The following is a 13336-nucleotide window of genomic DNA, read 5'->3' as shown; positions in this document are numbered from 1 at the left end:
AGTAGATCTGAAAATAAAAGCAAAGGAAAATAGATCGCAAAGGCAAATAATATGAGAAAGAGACCCCGGGGCCGTAGGTTTCCCTAGTGGCTTCTCTCGAGAAAAATGGCAAACGATGGGTGAACAAATTACTGTTGGGCAATTGATAGAACTTCACATACTCATTACAATATCCAGGCAATGATCATTACATAGGCATCACGTCCAAGATTAGTAGACCGACTCCTGCCTGCATCTACTACTGTTACTCCACACATCGACCGCTATCCAGCATGCATCTAGTGTATTAAGTTCATGGAAAACAGAGTAATGCAATAAGAACGATGACATGATGTAGACAAGAGCTATCTATGTAGAGATAGACCCCGTCGTTTTATCCTTAGTAGCAACGATACATATGTGTCAGTTCCCCTTCTGTCACTGGGATCAAGCACCGTAAGATCGAACCCATTACAAAGCACATCTTCCCATTGCAAGATAAATAGATCAAGTTGGCCAAACAAAACCCAAATATCGGAGAAGAAATACGAGGCTATAAGCAATCATGCATAAAAGAGATCGAAGAAACTCAAATACTTTCATGGATATAAAAAGATAGATCTGATCCTAAACTCAAAGTTCATCGATCCCAACAAACAAATCGCAAAAAGAGTTACATCATATGGATCTCCAAGAGACCATTGTATTGAGAATTCAACACGAGAGAGGAAGCCATCTAGCTACTAACTACGGACCCAAAGGTCTACAAAGAACTACTCACACATCATCGGAGAGGCACCAATGGAGGTGGTGAACCCCATCCGAGATGGTGTCTAGATTGGATCTGGTGGTTCAGGACTCTGCGGCGGCTGGAATTGATTTTCATCGACTCCCCAAGGGTTTCTGGAATATTGGGGTATTAATAGAGCAAAGAGGCGGTCCGGGGGGCACCCGAGGTGGGCACAACCCACCAGGGCGCGCCTGGGCCTCCTAGCACGCCCTGGTTGGTTGTGCTCTCCTCGAAGCACCCCCAGGCGCAGCCAGGGCCCATTATGTGTCTTCTGGTCCATAAAAAATCTCCGTAAAGTTTTGTTGCATTTGGACTCCGTTGTGTATTGATTTCCTGCGATGTGAAAAACATGCAGAAAACAGCAACTGGCACTTGGCACTATGTCAATAGGTTAGTACCAAAAAATGATATAAAATGATTATAACACATCCAAGATTGATAATATAACAACATGGAACAATAAAAAATTATAGATACGTTGGAGACGTATCAGCATCCCCAAGCTTAACTCCTACTCGTCCTCGAGTAGGTAAGTGATAAAAACAGAATTTTTGATGTGGAATGCTGCCTATCATGTCATATCATATTTATTTTCTTTATAGCATGGATATTTGGACTTTTATATTGTTCAAAGCAATATTCTAGTTTTGACATGATGATTTAAATACTCAAGCATATCAACAAGCAACCATGTCTTTCAAAATATCAACGCTAAAATAAGTTATCCCTAGCCCATCATGCTCCATCATTGATACATTCATGAAACACACTCGCATACTAGCTACACCCAATACTCGCATCTAGTGTATTAAGTTCATGGAAAAACAGAGTAATGCAATAAGAACGATGACATGATGTAGACAAGATCTATCTATGTAGAGATAGACCCCATCGTTTTATCCTTAGTAGCAACGATACATACGTGTCGGTTCCCCTTCTGTCACTGGGATCAAGCACCGTAAGATCGAACCCATTACAAAGCACATCTTCCCATTGCAAGATAAATAGATCAAGTTGGCCAAACAAAACCCAAATATCGGAGAAGAAATACGAGGCTATAAGCAATCATGCATAAAAGAGATCGAAGAAACTCAAATACTTTCATGGATATAAAAAGATAGATCTGATCATAATCTCAAAGTTCATCGATCCCAACAAACACATCGCAAACAGAGTTACATCATATGGATCTCCAAGAGACCATTGTATTGAGAATTCAACGCGAGAGAGGAAGCCATCTAGCTACTAACTACGGACCTGAAGGTCTACAAAGAACTACTCATGCATCATCGGAGAGGCACCAATGGAGGTGGTGAACCCCATCCGAGATGGTGTCTAGATTGGATATGGTGGTTCTGGACTCTGCGGCGGCTGGAATTGATTTTTGTCGACTCCCCTAGGGTTTCTGGAGTATTGGGGTATTTATGGAGCAAAGAGGCGGTCCGGGGGGGCACCCGAGGTGGGCACAACCCACCAGGGCCCACCTAGGCCTCCTGGCGTGCCCTGGTGGGTTGTGCTCTACTCGGAGCACCCCCGGCCCAGCCAGGGCTCATTATGGGTCTTCTGCTCCATAAAAAAATCTCCGTAAAGTTTTGTTGCATTTGGATTCCCTTTGGTATGTATTTCCTGCGATGTGAAAAACATGCAGAAAACAGCAACTGGCTCTAGGCACTATGTCAATATAGGTTAGTACCAAAAAATGATATAAAATGATTATAAAACATCCCCTTGATCCGTAGATTGATATGGTCTGGCCGGCTCTATTGTCCAGGTCCTGTCGTAAATCATACGTGTAGCCCGGAGCTGCTGCCTCTTTGCCTCTACGGCGAGGTGGTGTGGGCTGGTGTTCGGCATAGTTAGCCGCTTTGTCCCGTCCACGTGGTGGTCGGTCTGGTTCGTCAGCGTTATTATATCTTGACGGTATTGGCTCAAGGGCCTCATCGTCAAATTGTGGTAGTAGCCTGCGCTTTGGGTAGCTCTTTGTTGGGCGCTCGAAGCCGTATTCTTCGGCAGCCAGGACCTTGGTCCATCTATCATTGAGCGTATCCTGTTCGGCTTGAAGCTGTTGCTGTTTCTTTTTGAGGATCGTCACAGTGGGAATGAGCTATCGCTTGAAGTGCTCTTGTTCGAGGGGTTCCTCTGGCACGATGAAATCTTCGTTGCCGAGGCTAACATCCTCCTCGGAGGTCGGTAGATAATTACTATCCCCGAATCCTTGTGATCAACAAGTTCCTCGGGGTTAACTTGCCCCTCCTCCCATTCATCCTGCTCGGACGCAGGCTCGACGGGGTCTTCGGCATCATCCGGAGTGTTTTTATCTCCGGTGCCGGTATTGCTTTCCTTTTTGCGACGCGGTCGTGAGCGGCACCGCTGACGTCAGCGCTTTGGTGGTGCCTCGACGGGTTTGTCCTCGATCCGATCCTGAGTGTCATTGTCATCATTCTTTTTGGGCTTATCCACCATATACACGTCGTATGTAGAAGTGGTCGTCCAACGCCCAGTGATGGGTGGGTTTTGGCCTGATTCGGCTCAGGCATCGTCGTCCATGCCGTCGATGTCTTCGGAGGCGTAGTTTAGCATGTCGGTTAGGTCCTCGACAGTGGCTATCAAGTGGGTGGTGGGTGGGGCATAAAATTCCCCGCTCTCAGCCCCTAGTTCGGGCTCGACGTAGTTCGGAAGTGATACCTCCATAATGGTGAGAGATCGCATTAAGTCCAAAGCCTCGTTTACGAGCGATGGCTGGACATGTGACTGAGGGCCTGCGGAGCTGGGTCTGGAAATCGCTTGACCATGCTCAATGGATGCAGACATCAAGAGTTCGGAGTTAACTTCCAGAGGTGAGTCCAGTTTCCCGATGATAGGAAGAGTCCTGTTTGATTCCAGGCCTGCCGATAATATAGTCACCTCAGAGTCTCCGGTAAAGAGCTCCGTAGTAGGAGAGGCTCCAGCGGGGGTTCATACTCCCGTCTTCGGACAGGGTGGTCCGCTCTGGATCTAAAGCCAGGGCCGGAACGATAGTTGATTTTTGGACGGAGCCTGGTGGTGGATCCGCCGGGCTTCCTTCATGTAGATGAGGAGTGGTGGTCAAGGCCGAGAACCCTTCGAAGATCAAGTCTCCTCGGATATCAGCGATATAATTCAGGCTTCCAAACCTGATCTGGTGATCAGGGGCTTAGCTGTCGATCTGTTCAAGGTGACCAGTTGAATTGGCACGCAGAGCGAAGCCGCCAAACATGAAAAGTTGACTAGGGAGGAAAGTTTCCCCGAAAACGTTGTCGATGATGAAACGAGCCATCGGACCTTCTACCGATGACACAGTGGAACTCTCAATGAAAGCACCAATGTCGGTGTCAAAACCGGCCGATCTCTGGTAGGGGGTCCCGAACTATGCGTCTGAGGATCGAAGGTAACAAGGGACAAGTGGGACACAATGTTTACCTAGGTTCGGGCCCTCTTAATGGAGGTAAAACCCTACGTCCTGCTTGATTGTATTTGATGAGTATAGGGGTTACAAGAGTTGATCTACCTCGAGATTGTAATGGCTAAACCCTAGATGTCTAGCCTATATGAATCCTGATAGCCTCTACGGACCAAACCCTCTAGTTTATATATACACCGGAGGGGTCTAGGGTTGTACAGAGTCGGTTTGTAGAGGGTTGTACAGAGTCGGTTTGTAGAGGAAGGAAATTACATATCCGGACACCAATCTTGCCATCCACGCATAGGGGAGTCCTACCCGGACACGGGGGGAAGTCTTCCGCTTTGTATCTTCACGGCCCATCAGTCCGGCCCACATCAAATAGCCCGGACACCCAAGGACCCCCTAATCCAGGACTCCCTCAATGGGGTCCAATCTCCCCCTTAATCCAATTAGTACCTGCCAAGTTGGAGTCACTCTGTAAAAGCCCTGTATTAAGCCCATGAATGTAGCATTGTTGCTAATCAATCGGCATAGTGAATTGCACGGAGGAAGGGGGGTGGCGGGGCATATGCCCCCTGTCCATGTGTCCTTATCCAACTATGAGTGAAATAAGGGCATGCCCAACAGAAAAAGTCATGTGGTGGACGGGACTTGTACTTTATCCTGCCTGCCCGGTGCCCATCGGGATTCGCTGCTGCCCTGTATTCTCGGAGGAGGTAAAAGCATCAAAGGTCCTACAACTTGTCTAAGATGTGATGGTTTAGTCCTAGAACGTGCAAAAACGCACTATTTAGTCCTAAAACTTGCACACAATGTGCAAGTTTAGCCCTAAGCCAGTCAGACGCAGCCAAGTGGCGCCAGCTGGACCGAACCCATCAGCTATTGAACATTTGCAGATACACCCCTGCAGTTTCATGAAATCAACCCGCACAGTACACCTCGTGGCCATTGAAGAGTATCACCTAGACGTCGGCGATCGCAGCGGTGCGGGTGGCGTCCGTCACGGGCATGTGGAGGTAGCTGCAGGGCTGCGGCGACTGGGAGGGGCTGCTCGGCCTCTATGGCCCGGCGCCGGCGCTGCCGAGCTACGTGGCGCGGTACGGTGAGCTTGTGGACACCTGCTACAAGGCATCCGACCTCGACCATGCGTCGCGCTGGTACCTCAACTGCAAGTACGGCAAAGAGCGGATGTTGGAGGAGGTGGGCATGGTCGGCGCCTGGTACGAGGTGATCAAGTATATCTACGCCTACGCGGCGCCGAACGTGACCATGCCAATGATGGAGGTCTCCACCAGCGGACGCAGCCGGTGGATCGGCTATGTGGCGGTGTCCACCGACGAGATGCCCCGGCGGCTCAAGCGGCGGGACATGCTTGTCTCATTTCGCAGCACCGTCACCCCCGCCAAGTGGATGGCCAACTTCATGAGCTCCGTGGAGCGGGCGCGGCTGGAGCCGTGTGACCCGGGCCCGGACGTCATGGTCGAGTTGGTCTTCCTCAGCCTCTACACTCCGCCGACAAGACGTGTCGCGTCGTACTTGAGACGATTCAAGCCGGTTTTTTGAGTTATTTTTTCATTTTTCATTTTTCTTTTCTTGTCCATTTTTCATTTGTTTCTTTGTTTTCCTCATTTCTTTTTTCTTTTGTTTATTTTGTATTTTTGGTTTTCTTTTTCTTTTGGTTGTTATTCTAAATTTTTTGTATACTTCAACAACATTTTCTAATACACATCTAATTTTTTCTTTCAATACTTGTTCAACATTTTTATATACATGATCAACTTTTTTTCTAATACTTGTTCAACATTTTTATATACATGATCAATATTTTTTTAAATACTCTTTCAATATTTTATAAATACTTGTTCAACATTTTTCCTTACCCCAGGGCATATGCCCTCTGTCCATGTGTCCTTACCCAGCTATGAGTGAAATAAGGGCATCCCCAACCGAAAAAGTGATGTGGTGGACGGGCACTAGGACTTTATCATGCCTGCCTGGTGCCTATCCGGATTCGTTGCTGCCCTGTATTCCCGCAGGAGGTAAAAGCATCAAAGGTCCTACAACTTCTCTAAGATGTGATGGTTTAGTCCTAGAACGTGCAAAAAATGCAATATTATCCTAAAACTTGCACACAATGTGCAAGTTTAGTCCTAAGCCAATCAGACGCAGCCAATTGGCGCCAGCTAGACCAGTCAGCTGTTAAACATTTGCAGATACACCCCTGCAGTTTCTTGAAATCAACCCATACAATACACCTCGTAGCCACTGAAGAATATCACCTAGACGTCGGCGATCGCGGCGGTGCCGGTGGCGTCCGTCGCGGGCATGTGGAGGCAGCTGCAGGGGTGCGGCGGCTGGGAGGGGCTGCTCGGCCTCAATGACCCGACGCCGGCGCTGCGGAGCTAGGTGGCCCGGTACGGCGAGCTGGTGGACGCCTGCTACATGGCACTCGACCTCGACCGTACGTGCCGGTACCTCTACTGCAAGTACGGCAAGGAGCGGATGCTAGAGGAGGTGGGCATGGCCGGCGCCTGGTACGAGGTGACCAAGTACATCTACGCCTACGCGGCGCCATACGTGATAACTATGCCCACCATGGAGGTCTCCACCAGCGGGCGCGGCCGGTGGATCGGCTATGTGGCGGTGTCCACCGACGAGATGACCCGGCGGCTCGGGCGGCGGGACATGCTTGTCTCGTTCCGCGGCACCGTCACCCCTGCCGAGAGGATGGCCAACTTCATGAGCTCCCTGGAGCCGGCGCGGCTGGACCCTTGCGACCCGCGCCTGGACATCATGGTCGAGTTCGGCTTCCTCTGCCTCTACATCTCTGCCAACAGGACGTGCCACGTCGTACTTGAGACAATTCAAGCCGGGTTTTTTGAGTTATTTTTTCTTCTCCATTTTTTCATTCGTTTCTTCAGTTTCTCATTTCTTTTTTTGTTTTCTTTGTTCTTTTGGTTATTATTCTATTTTTTGTATACTTCAACATCATTTTTCTAATGCACATCTAATTTTTTTCTAATACTTGTTCAACATTTTTTAAATACTTGTTCAACATTTTTATTTACATGATCAACTTTTTTCTGGTACTTATTCAACATTTTTACATACATGATCAACATTTTTTTAAATACTCGTTCAACATTTTCTAAATACTTGTTCAACATTTTTCCTTACCCCGGGCCATATGTCCCCTGTCCATGTGTCCTTACCCAACTATGAGTGAAATAAGGGTATTCCCAACCGAAAAAGTGATTTGGTGGATGGGCACTAGGACTTTATCCTGCCTGCCCGGTGACCATCGGGATTCGCTGCTGCCCTGTATTCCTGGAGGAGGTAAAAACATCAAAGGTCCTACAACTTGTCTAAGATGTGATGGTTTAGTCCTAGAACATGCAAAAATGCACTATTAGTCCTAAAACTTGCACACATTATGCAAGTTTAAACCTAAGCTAGTCAGACGCAGCCAAGTTGCGTCAGCTGGACCAGTCAGCTATTGAACATTTGTAGATACACCCCTGCAGTTTCGTGAAATCAACCCGCACAGTACACCTTGTGGCCATTGAAGAATATCACCTTGACGTCGGTGATCACGGCGGTGCCGGTGGCGTCCGTCGCGGGCATGTGGAGGCAGCTGCAGGGGTGCGGCGACTGGGAGGGACTTCTCTGCCTCAATGGCCCGGCGCTGGCGCTGTGGAGCTAGGTGGCGCGGTATGATGAGCTGGCGGACGCCTGCTACAGGCATTTGACCTCGACCGTGCGTCGCACCGGTACCTCAACTGCAAGTACGGAAAGGAGTGGATGCTAGAGGAGGTGGGCATGGCGGGCGCCTGGTACGAGGTGACCAAGTACATCTACGCCTACGCGGCGCCGGACATGATGACCGTTCCCACCATGAAGGTCTCCACTAGTGGGCGCGGTCGGTGAATCGGCTATGTGGCGGTGTCCGCCGACGAGATGACCCGGCGGCTCGGGCGGCGGGACATGGTCGTCTCGTTCCGCGGCACCATCACCCCCGCCGAGTGGATGGCCAACTTCATGAGCTCCGTGGAGCTAGCGCGGCTGGACCCCTGCGACCCGCGCCCGGAGGTCATGGTCGAGTTCGGCTTCCTCAGTCTCTACCTTTCCGCCGACAAGACATGCCGCGTTGTACTTGAGACACTTCAAGCTAGTTTTTTTATTTTTTTTTCTTTTTTCTTCTCCATTTTTTCATCCGTTTCTTCGTTTTTCTCATTTCTTTTTTGTTTTGTTTATTTTCTATTTTTGGTATTCTTTGTTCTTTTGGTTATTATTCTATACTTTTTGTATACTTCAACATCAATTTTCTAATACACATCTAATTTTTTTTCCAATACTTGTTCAACATTTTTATATACATGATCAACTTTTTTTTTCTGATACTTGTTCAACATTTTTATATACATGATCAACAGTTTTTTAGATACTCGTTCAACATTTTATAAATATTTGTTCAACATTTTTCTTTACCCCGGGGCATATGCCCCCTGTCCATGTGTCCTTTCCCAACTATGAGTGAAATAAGGGCATCCCCAACCGAAAAAGTGATGTGCTAGACGGGCACTAGGACTTTATCCTGCCTGCCCGGTGCCCATCGGGATTCGCTGCTGCCCTGTATTCTCGGGGGAGGTAAAAAATCCGACTCCCTTCCCTGCCGAACGTCAGGTAGATATCCGGGCTTCCTCCCGTTCTTTTTTAGGATCCAGGGAGAGAGGCAGAGAAATCCCCAATCTACCAAATCCTAACCCTAACACACCAGCGGGCGAAGCGTTAGGACTTGAGTAGCGCCTCCTGCTCGGCCATGTCCACGTCCGGCGTGACCGCCCTACCTGTGGCGACCTAATCTTCCGCCCGCAAATGCTCCTGGAGGAGGTTGTGGTTGTAGTTGGCGTCAACAAGCACCTCCAGGAACTGCTCCTCCCACTCCTCCCGCACCATGTCCATATAGTGGGCATAGGCATCGCCGATGGTCATGGTGCAATGCACCGGCGAGGTTGGAGCGGAGGAGGAGGGTGCCACGGAGGAAGAGGATGGTTGTAACACCTCAAATGTTAGGCTATGGTGATCCCTTGCTAATGATGCTATGTCATCATATTTTACTAAGCCAAATTGTCACTTGATAAAAATCAAAGTCAAATTCAAATTTAAATGCATGTCAAATTATAAATCTTCAAACAGTAATATAAAAATGTAGGTTGGGTTGCAAATAATCACTAAGTATTTTTCGTATAAAGACCAACAACATTTGAAATATTTAAATGTCCCTAACCTATTTAAAACTGAACCAACATCGTTTAATTGGTCCATTTCAATTAAAACAAATATTAAAATATTCAAAATAAGTTGGGCGCTGCGACAGTGTCGTCCACGACAAGGAGGTGTTTGCCGGTGTGATGCCGTGCGAACAGGTGCTTGCGGTGCGATGCCGCTAGGAGGAGATGGCAGTACGATGCTGCCACGACGATGGTGCGATGCCGACAAGACGATGATGAGATGCCGCTGCGAAGATCGTGTTACGGCGTGCGAGGCCATCATGAGGATAGATGTGAAGCTAGATGACGGTGGTGTTTTGGGTGGTGTGACACCATCCCCAAGATGAGCTGCTGCGAGGACGGCGGCAAGATGTATGTGACCAGTGGTGTGATGCCGCTGAAGAACATGCAAGTGGAGATCGATGGTGCGGCATGGTGAAGCTGCAGCGTGAGGCAAGGTGGTGTGGTCTTGCCGCTGCAAACTCTCGACAAGAGGTTGCAGGTGATCTGCTTCAAGGATTTGGAAGTTGACGAGTTCTCGTGACAAGATTAAGGGGGTGATTGTGAGATATTAATCTTGTCATTTTGTTAGTAGAACATAATTAGTGGCTGCGTCTGCATGTTGCTAGCTTGGTTGCGTCGTAGTTAGTTACCGAGGAGTGGATCGAGTGATTCGGTCAGCACAAAAGTGTTTAGTTTCCATGCATGTAGGTGTTGAGTTGTGTTGTAACGTGCTGTTATGCATGCCCATGTATATAGGATCAAGGGCCTGCGTGCCTCATGACTCGGGCAGCGCCCGGTGTATATAAACCATGTATGTAACACTTGATGATCAATGGAGAGTGAATTGTTTCCTCCAACTTGGTCTCAGTTACCAGGCCCTCCTCTTCCGTCGCCATAGTTGAGCCCGGCTCCTCTTCTGCCGCCACCGACGCCGCGACCTCGCCAAGCTCCCTCTCCTCTTCGGCGACGGCCCCTGCCACCTCTTCGGCGACCTCGCCGGGATCCTCCCCGTTCATCTTCTCCGGCGCATCCGGTAGCACGGACCCCTCTCAGTTCGCCCCCCTCTTCTCGTCCTCAGCTCCTGCGCCACCCACCCTGGCCCCTCGCAATCCGATCTTCTTCGATCACATCACCAACCACATCAAATTCTTGCTCAATCCGGCCGACACAACTACCACAAGTGGCACTACTAGAAAAAGGCTTACTAGTGGCGCACCAGTTTTGCCTACTAATGGCGCACTACTGGTGCGCCACTAGCATCACGCCACTAGTAATTTTTACTAATGGCGCACCGCTGGTGCGCCATTAGTATCGCACCGAGCAGTGCGCCATTAGTATAGGCCACGGTGCGCCATTAGTACGCCTCCCGGGGGGCCATATATACCCATGTGCTTTGCCATACTAATGGCGCACTGCAGTGTGATGCGCCATTAGTATCCTTCGGCATACTAATGGCGCACTGCTGGGTGATGCGCCATTAGTACCCTCTGGCATACTAATGGCGCACTGCTCTGGGATGCGCCATTAGTATCCTTTGGCATACTAATGGCGCACGTTGGCGTGATGCGCCATTAGTATGTATATTAGGGATTATTTTTTTTTCTTTTCTGATTTTTGCACAGATTACAAAATATATTATTGGACAGAAAATAAGCAGCAGGACACAGCAACATCAGATTCATCGAATACAATAGAAGATTAGTCTCCGAATACAATTCATCATATTAGTCTCCGAATTCAAAAGACCGAACGAAGATAGAACATTACAAGTCTCGAAACCGCGAGTAGCGAGTTTGTCTTCACATTACAAGTCGATATCGATCATCTAAACTACCATCACATAGAAGAGAGATGCGGTCATCACGATGAGCATCATCGCGATGAAACTGGTCTTCATCCGGTTCCTCCAACGCTCCCTCCTCTCTCCCGCTAGATAGCGCGCGTATCTAGATTCCGCCTCCGCCCTAGTGGTGTACCCTTTGTAACTGTTACCGCTGAAACGGTGAACCTGTCTCCGACACTCCTCCCAGTCGTCGTAGACTCCGGGAACCTTACCCTTGTACACGACATACGACGGCATCTCTATGCACAAGCCAAACAACAGACAATACATAAGCAATATATAAGTATGCAACAAAAGGATCGGAAGAGAAAAGCAAGACATCCATAGCACGATTCATGGTCCTACTAACAAATAGCATCGATTACATCTAAGTTGAATGACTGCCCAAACCAAAGAGACATACAAGTTCACTACAGTTTAATTACAACATGAGCTAATGAATGTTTCAGAACTACACATAGCATCACAACTTTCGACTCGACTCATGGGACCGGAGCGTGGATGAAGCCGCCGTCTGTCGTGATGGTCATGAAGTCGCGGGCGTTGTCAGCCTGCATTTGTAGCGTTGTGTCTATCTCGCTGTTGGACGGTTGAAATTTGAGGTAGAACTGCCCCGAGGTACGAAGGACATCTTGATGGATGATTTCTGCAAACTCCGACTGGATGCGAAAGAATTCTTGTCGGATGTCCGCGTCCTGGATTGCCGCCAAGCTTGCGGCCCCATCTTTGAGATTATTTGGTAGCAGAAGGTGATTATGGTCCCGCACGATCGCCCGCATGTGATGGAGGGTGTAGTAGGCATCCTTCTGACCGCCAGGCGGCTGCTTGACGCAGGGGAACGTCGTATTGTGGGTGAACACGTGCCTGCCGTACCTACGAACTGGCCTCTTAAAGGTGCCTCCAGATGCGGCGTAGCCGGGGAGAGCATCATCAAGAACTTTCTTGATATTTGTGTAGTCTATCTTGGAGTCACGGTCCGGGTCGAGATACGTGGCCATGGAATATTTCGGGCTTAAGAGGATGAGTGTGCAATGTGTGTCACTGCACAGAACACGGAATGTTAGAAAAAAAAAGATCGAAATCTAAGAAATCATATGTTACGGGGCGGTTAGGAGATGACTTACTCGGGAAAGTAAGGCACGAGGAAGTTATCCTTATCTGGGTTTGCCAGAATGACGCCTTCGAGGTGTGAACTCGCGACTTGCCGGTCCCCAGCGCTGCCCAAGATCTTGGCACGCATGTAGAAGGGGTCGACTATCACAATGTCCGGGGTCTTGTCTCTAATGATCCGCATCTCCATACTCAGCGAAAACAGCCGAACGAAGGTGTAGTGCAGCGGATGAAGGTTAAGCGTAGCAAAGATGTCATCAAATCGCAGGACGATCGTACCCCCGACGGCGCTATCCACAAAGCCCTTGCCCTCTGGCACCTTGGCCACGAAAACCGGGTATGCCACATCATTCTCTCTGAGACGCTGCTTCTCCAAAGAACACTGTCATGCAGACTCCGCATAGCACCGGTTGCAGCATTGAGCATATTTGTCGGTAGCATCGGCCTACCCGCCACATGCACCCTCCTCGAGATATCCTTAGGTGAAGGTGGTCCATCCTGAGCACGGATCGTACTCGGTGCCGGTTGGCTCGCACTGGCACCCTTGTTAGTCTTTCGTTTCCGTCCCTTCTTCTTGATCTGCTGTAATGGGATCGAGTTCTGCTCACAGACCGCCTTCTTGAGCGTGTTGGGGCTGATAATATTTGGCACCTCAGCTATCTGAGGCTCGGTGAAGGCGGCAGCTGGAGGCGTCTCCTGAGAACTGAACGCCAGACGACGCCTGTTGCAATTGGGTTTCTCCGCCGTACCAGCTAGATCGCGGTCGTCTTTTTGAGGGTTGGGTTCTTGAGAAGGAGGCCCGCAGAACTCGTCACCGTACCCATGCTCGGCAAAGTACTTATCGACGTTGGTAAATGTACCGTCGTCTTTGTCGTCGTCGTCCGGATCCTGTGCCATATGCATGTTCGGATCCTGTGCCA

General features: G+C 49.1%; 1 protein-coding gene across 1 annotated transcript; it reads left to right on the top strand.

The window, feature by feature from the left end:
* The first annotated feature begins 3504 nt into the window (after positions 1-3504).
* On the top strand, positions 3505-6596 carry LOC141027498 (phospholipase A1 EG1, chloroplastic/mitochondrial-like). Its single transcript, XM_073504557.1, has 3 exons — positions 3505-3540; positions 5217-5744; positions 6474-6596. Exons 1-3 carry the CDS (start codon positions 3505-3507, stop codon positions 6594-6596), a joined length of 687 nt encoding a protein of 228 aa, XP_073360658.1.
* The last annotated feature ends 6740 nt before the right edge of the window (positions 6597-13336 follow it).

This window comes from Aegilops tauschii, chromosome 7 (assembly GCF_002575655.3).
Source record: "Aegilops tauschii subsp. strangulata cultivar AL8/78 chromosome 7, Aet v6.0, whole genome shotgun sequence".
In the NCBI taxonomy this organism is placed as follows: domain Eukaryota; kingdom Viridiplantae; phylum Streptophyta; class Magnoliopsida; order Poales; family Poaceae; genus Aegilops; species Aegilops tauschii.
The sequence above is the reverse complement of the archived record's forward strand: the minus strand, read 5'-3'. Positions and strand labels throughout refer to the sequence as shown.

Bases quoted from the DNA above. Each gene is read 5' to 3' on its own strand.
- LOC141027498 (XM_073504557.1), top strand. From the start codon at position 3,505: ATGGCTGGACATGTGACTGAGGGCCTGCGGAGCTGG. The intron at 3,541-5,216 runs GTCTGGAAATCG...AGGTAGCTGCAG, and splicing joins CTGAGGGCCTGCGGAGCTGG to GGCTGCGGCGACTGGGAGGG. The intron at 5,745-6,473 runs GTTTTTTGAGTT...AATATCACCTAG, and splicing joins ACTTGAGACGATTCAAGCCG to ACGTCGGCGATCGCGGCGGT.